The sequence below is a fragment of the Solanum tuberosum genome, unplaced genomic scaffold, assembly GCF_000226075.1.
Source record: "Solanum tuberosum cultivar DM 1-3 516 R44 unplaced genomic scaffold, SolTub_3.0 scf00085, whole genome shotgun sequence".
NCBI classification, from domain to species: domain Eukaryota; kingdom Viridiplantae; phylum Streptophyta; class Magnoliopsida; order Solanales; family Solanaceae; genus Solanum; species Solanum tuberosum.
The window spans coordinates 228,604-235,635 of NW_006239014.1; the positions used below are offsets into that span (position 1 = coordinate 228,604).

At 33.5% G+C, this 7,032-nt stretch overlaps 1 protein-coding gene across 1 annotated transcript; it reads left to right on the plus strand.

Annotated features, from left to right (window-relative positions):
- The first annotated feature begins 1,021 nt into the window (after positions 1–1,021).
- LOC107060562 (uncharacterized mitochondrial protein AtMg00810-like) lies at positions 1,022–2,030 on the plus strand. Its single transcript, XM_015308575.1, has 3 exons — positions 1,022–1,043; positions 1,322–1,555; positions 1,807–2,030. The coding sequence occupies exons 1-3, from the start codon at positions 1,022–1,024 to the stop codon at positions 2,028–2,030; spliced, it is 480 nt and encodes a 159-aa protein (XP_015164061.1).
- The last annotated feature ends 5,002 nt before the right edge of the window (positions 2,031–7,032 follow it).

The following is a 7,032-nucleotide window of genomic DNA, read 5'->3' on the forward strand; positions in this document are numbered from 1 at the left end:
ACTGCTACCTACATCATTAACAGACTACCTACAAAAATACTGAAAAATAAGTCACCATATGAATTGTTGTACAAAAGAAAGCCTACTTACTCTCACCTTAGGAGTTTTAGATGTCTTTGTTTCCCCACCACTTTGAAAACTCACAAAGATAAATTTGAACCAAGGGCAACACCTCACATCTTTGTTGGATACCCTTTCAACACTAAAGGCTACAAGGTACTAGACTTAGCTACCAAAAGAGTTTATGTATCTAGAGATGTTCTTTTTCATGAGGCTATTTTTCCTTTTGTTGTTGCTCCTAATGGTTCTAGTTTTGATTTTGTCTTAAAGCTGCTTGTCCATTATGATAAATTGTCTTCTATACCTAGTCAAATAAGTATTTTTGCTAATGATGAATTGCTGGAAACAAATGCATCTCCTGAAATTGCTAATAATCATCCTGAACCTGTTCCTAACCAAGACACCAACAACACTGCCCAGTCCTCATCCTTGCCCCATTCTCATATTTCTATCCCCACTGATGCACCATCAATACATGCACCTAGGAGAACCACTAGGTCCATTCACACCCCTAACTACTTGAAAAATACAATTACACTTTGCCCAAATTGCATTCCCCTACATATGTCTCAAATGCTCCTGATCCACACCATTCCCTAACTTCTTTTTATCTCAAACCATGACCATGTATGCTTTACTACCTCGTGTTCTAATAGCCAACAATTAGTGAAGACCATCTCACATGAGTGTGAACCTCATTCCTATGAAGAAGCAATCCTGAAGCCTTATACATAAATGACACATGGGAACTGGTTCCATTACCTAAGGACAAAAAGCCCATTGGATACAAGTGGGTATATAAAATTAAACACAAGGCAGATGGGAGTGTGGAAAGATTCAAGGCTAGATTAGTAGTCAAGGGATACACTCAACAAGCTGGGATAGACTACACTGAGACTTTCTCACCTGTAGTCAAGATGACCACCGATAGAACCTTGATTTCTTTGGCTGTGAAGAGATGATGGGACATGTACCAGTTGGATGTAAATAATGTCTTTCTACATGGTGATTTGCATGAAGAGGTGTACATGGAATTGCCATAAGGCCTGATGGTGGACAGTGACAACATGGTTTGTAGACTTAAAAAGTCACTTTATGGCCTAAAGCAAGCAAACAAGCAGGCAATGGTATGACAAACTAGCAAGCAGTCTTTGTTCCAAGGGATACACACATTCAAACAGTGACTATTCACTGTTTTATAAAAGGAAGGGGTGTTCCTTAGTATTTGTGGCTATCTATGTTGATGATGTGATCTTGACAGGTACTGATTTAGAGAAAATTACTTCACTGAAGGCCTTTTTGCATGAGCAGTTTAAGATAAAAGACCTTGGTAAGCTGTACTATTTTCTGGGACTAGAAATACTATACAGACAAGATGGTGTTTTGATTTCCCAAAGGAAATTCACTACTAACTTGCTAAACGAGCATGACTTCATGAATTGCAAAGTTACTTCATCACCTCTTGAGTCTACTGAAAAGCTTAAAGCTACAAATGGCAAGTTACTGTCAGATCCCACTCACTATAAAAAAAACTGGTGGGAAAGCTTAATTTCCTCACAAACACTAGGATGTATATAGCTTATAGTGTTCAACATCTCAGTCAATTCATGCAGACACCTAGGGAACCACACTTGAAGGCTGCTTATCATGTCCTTAGATATTTAAAGCAAGATCCTACATTAGGAATTTTTATCTTAAACACACCTGAATGTACTGTCAGCGCTTATTGTGATTCAGACTGAGCAGTTTGCCCTGACTCTAGAAAATCTATCAATGGGTACCTGGTCCTTATGGGTGATAGTCCCATTAGTTGGAAGTCCAAGAAACAGGCCACCGTGTCCTTATCATCAGCTGAAGCAGAATATAGAGTTGTGAGACAAGTGGTGCGAGTTTTGGTATGGTTTGAGAGATTACTTGCTGAACTGACAGTGGAATGTCCCCTGCCTATACATGTGTTTTGTGATAGTTAGGCACGAGTTCACATTGCCAAAAATCTAGTATTCCATGAGAGGACAAAGCATATAGAAGTGGATTGCCATTTTGTAGGGATAAGATCCAACAGGAACTGGTTGTACTTTAGCACATCTCCACCAACTCACAACTTGCAGATATCTTCACTAAGGCACTAACTGGAGTCAAACATGCTATGATTTTGAGCAAGTTATCTGCGATTACTTTGCCTCCAACTTGAGGGGTGCTGTTGAGATTATGCAATTAAAGTATTTTAGTTTGTTATAATTAGTTAGAAGTTAGTTAGATGTGTTACAAAATAGGGAATCAAGTTAGTTAGACTGTTCCTTCTAGATTGTTCCAATTACAATTTGTATATATGTAACATTTTGTAAAGACTGATTTATTCAATCAAAATTACATAGCTTCATGCTATTCTTCTCTCTAGTTTCAGCTTCCTCCATGTGAGCTTAGCTTTCATCAATGGAGTTTCTCAGCTAGTGTTGCTGATTTCATCAATATAGCTTGGTGCTATACTTGAGGAATTAAGTGTTACGTACCTTCAATTGTAAATTGTGATATTGGGTTGTGCAATTGCTGATATTCACCTTCTGTTTTATTGTATCGTTCAACAATTGATTCCATACTGCCATTTAAAACACAAAGAAATAATAAAAAAGAAAAACAGATTTATACTCACACAAACCTCTTTAACTTATTTTAAACCACAAGTTTCAAAAGCGAGTCTTTTTTTAAACACCTACCCGGACTCAAACTCGCGAAGTCAAGAAGAGTTGGCTAAATCTTGAACCAAGTCTTTAGCTTATGTTGAAGGGGTTCGTTCATTATATATATATATATATATATATATACTAGATGATTCTTTCCCATGCTAAGCCCGGGCCCAACATTTTAAATTATGATATAATTTTATTTGTTTAAATCTATCTTAAATATATGACTGATATCTGAAATAGCAATAAATACTTCTGAATAGTCATAATTTATAAAGCATAGCTTCCTCATTTATTGAGGAAAACACCTAGGTACACTATCATTCATTTTAAATAATGTCGATAGAAACATTGTCAAGCTTGGTAAAAATATATTGTGAATGGTTATTGTACGTATTACTATGCATTTATACAAAGCCAAGCAAATCATTAATTTAAATTTTCCAAATCAATCACAATAAATTAAGTCACAAATTTTATTTGACAAAATCAATAGTTGATAGTGTCATTGTGTATCCTCCGTCCAATAAACCAATATCCTCACAAGAAGACATAACATCTACTTCAACTTTTAAATCTAGAGATAAGAGAAGAACTAACTTTTTGTTCAATTGCAAGAGAACAATAACAATGAAATAAAAGGAATCTATTTTCACCATAATCTACCGGATGTAGTATGATTCAACTTCATAAATCAACCACAAAGACAGGAATGGTGTCCCACCTTGACATTACAATTTCAAGAATCTCTTGATCGATTACATTTTACGAAGACTTCTCTCTTTTTGACTGGTCAATAAAAGCTAGCAACATCTGCCCACTAACAGTCTCATCATCCTTTTATGCCAAAACAATCAATAAACCACAGAAACTACATTATTTGCACTACAAAGAAGAAGTTGACAAAGAAATTGTCCCTCATAGCCTGTTAAAAGAGTAAGGAAAAGGCAATCCTAAGTAATTTTAGGATTCTCGTACTGTCTTTTTTATAAATACTACACAAATGATTATACAGAAAATATTCCATAAGGAATTTACTAATAAGAGCACAATAACGTGTAGTACAAATATAATCTACCAACATTATCAGGTTAAAATCTTGATTACAAAAGAATATGATTTCTCAGAATTCCTTTTAACATGAAATTTATACACTTCACAATGCTCAACCTCCTAGCTTCAACATCAATTTCTTGCAGATACATGACTCCTGCTTGGAATGTTTCACCAGCATTCTCAAAAAGTAAACACTCAAAAATCAACTACATTAATGACTGTTTGTCATCCCCATTAACATCAAGACCATAGTTTATTCAGATATGCATCCGATTTTAAAATTATAAAAGTCTAACATCACAAAATTTTCTGTCTCATATACATTTCCTTTTCCTGTGCCCCATCCCACATACACAGAGTAGGGAACTGCTGACTTGTCATTTTGAAATTCATTTCAACCTTGATACCTTTCTTTTAAAGGTGAAACGAAGATGAACAACATTAATAACTGAAAATCAGAAAAGGCCTATTGTTGTATGTTATTATATATAACAAAGCAAGATAAGAGAATGACAATAACTCTACTTACTTTAGAAGAATTCATAGCAGTTGGAAGGAACTTAGCATATAATGCACAACAAAACATATTGCAACAATATGATTCATTGCAGTTATTTTATATAAGAGAAAGAGAGCTCGAACTTGGTTCCTATAGTAAACCTGCAAAGCACGCAAATATGATAAAAATACAATCCAATTTATTGATGCAACAATTGAGTGAGCTATAAGCGAGATGAATATTTTGGCAAGGTTTATTGTGCTTTATCAAAACAAACTGAGCAGATGAACTATCTTTGCTAAATCAATAGAGAACCAAGGGTGATATCTTTTCAGGTTTATATTGATGGTATTGTCCAGAAAGCTAAGGCATTAATCGAGATAAAGGAAAGCACTCATATTTTCATCTTCTAGGTTAAAGGACTTTAACATAATACATGACCATGACCAGAAGTGCACCTCGATGGAATACTTTCATTTCTTAATCAGACGGTTAAACTATATGGTGTCTGTGGTCAAAATGTCAAAGAAAAGGATAATTGAAAATGGAGATATCATCAGAAGTTTTGAAGGGTATGTGGGGTGCCATATGATGAATCATTGTAAAAGTACTCATTATAATTGAAATCGTAGAGCCACCTAAATCAAGATTCAAAATAGACACACAAATCAAGAAATTGTTAAAAAAGAAAAGCCACAGAAATTATAAAATATGGCTATTTTCAGAGCAAAACGATTAGTTATAATGGCATACCAGTAAACTATAGAGAGCAAATGATCAAAATGGTCCTTCATATATATATATATGAGGATTGCTTTATGTTGATCCTTAATATATTTCACATGATCCATATGGTCCTTAATGTATTATAAAAGAGGATCATTTTGGGTCCTTAGCCCAAAAAATTAACTAAAAACATAAAAAAATGTTAAACTTAACTGTGGGTCTCAATTGTGGGACCCTTCTTCCTCCATCTTTCTTGCACAGTTCTTCTCCTTCATCTTTTTTTTTTTTCATTTCTTCTACAACTTCTGCTGCCAAAATCTCCTCATGCACCGAAAAATTTCTTCAAATTTCAAAAGAATATTTGTAAGATTTTGGTTTTCTACATTCAATTTTTACCCTTTAATTTTAAAATAGAATAAAAAAATGGCTTGAAAAAATTAGTAATTTTGAAAAGGATAAAACAAAAGAAAGCTATATCCTCCCCATTAATCACTTCGACAAGAAAAAATAACTAGTTACAATTTTAAAAGAATTGATTTATGGTGATCTCCTAGAAGGAGAAATTGAGTCTTTTATTTGATTTACTTAGTTTACATTTGTTTTAATGGTTTTGATTTTCTTATTCTACTTTATGTAGGATAATGAAAACTTTTGAAAATTTTGTTTAGATGGAGATGAGAAATGGGTGTAGTGTATATTATGAGGATGTAGACCATGACCTCAAATGGAAAAAGAAAGAAGTTGAGGTGAAGGGTCTATGGTGGTGATGGTGAAAGAAAGCAAATCTGTTAAATCTAACAGTTTTTATTTTTGGTTAGTTTTAGGGTTAAAAAACTAAAATGATCATCTTTTCATATACATTAAGGACCATATGGATCATATGAAATATATTAAGGATCAACATAAAACAACCCTTATACATGAAAGACCATTTTGATCATTTTCTCAAACTAAGACATCCAAGGTCTAATAGGGTTGTAGCCTAATATAACTGCCTTCCTCGGAGCAGGGACTGAATCAAATGTCTTTGTGCAACTTGAAATAGAGAAAAATGTGAAATTTATAGTTTTTATATATAGATGAATAATGAGTACAAAATACAACAGTCTAATTTCTACTATACGCTTTTCTAAGGGTGAAGGGGCTATCGGAAATGCAATAACTTGTACAACATTTTTCTTTCGAGAGTAAATTAAGCAGCCTTTCTGTTTCGAGCTTATCTGAGGTAGACTTTCCCACTTAAAACAATATGTTCCTGTTAATATATTCAAAGAACAGATTGTACAAGAAGCTGGTAAGACACTGCAAAATCCATTCAAAACATCAAAGAGATTACCATCCCCATGGTTCATACTATTTACCACTGTTAAATGATGTAAGAATGGAATTTTTTGTTAGTATCTTGTTACTTAAAGAAAATGAATGGAGGTCCAAATCAAAGTGACAAAAATTATCTTGGATACGTCATGTTTCTTAAACACATCATGTGGAAAATTGATATTACAAAATTGTCAAAAAGGAGATTTTTTTTAAAACGGACTAAAAAGAAAAGTAAACAAATAACTGAAATGGAGGGAGTAATAAAATCTCTTATTAACATTCCAATCCATAGTGTGATATTAAACTCTACCTACATATCATTGTCCACAAAACAAAGTAATGAATCGTAAATACCAATCATGAGCCATGCGAGCTCTAAATTACTTAAGAAAATAACAAAGGAAAATACTCTAGTCTCTAGGATAAATAGTGTACAACTCATCTGAGATGATCAATTAGTTATCAGATGTGCCTTAGTCTACAACTTAGATTGCAAGTTCACTGAGATTAGCAAAAGTTTTATCAGAATATTAGTTGAATTTTTTTTACACAAACATAAGTGAGTAGATTTGAACAAAAGATCACTTCGAGTTTCATGCATGTAGAATTGATTTGTGTATTGAAAGTTACCGCCTCTTTTGCAGAACAATACCAAATGTATAATAGAGGCATGATAAATAAAGATAT

Coding starts and splice junctions, on each gene's coding strand:
- LOC107060562 (XM_015308575.1), top strand. CDS start 1,022: ATGGGACATGTACCAGTTGGAT. Junction 1,044..1,321: donor GGGACATGTACCAGTTGGAT/GTAAATAATGTC, acceptor TGATCTTGACAG/GTACTGATTTAGAGAAAATT. Junction 1,556..1,806: donor AAAGCTTAAAGCTACAAATG/GCAAGTTACTGT, acceptor CAGACTGAGCAG/TTTGCCCTGACTCTAGAAAA.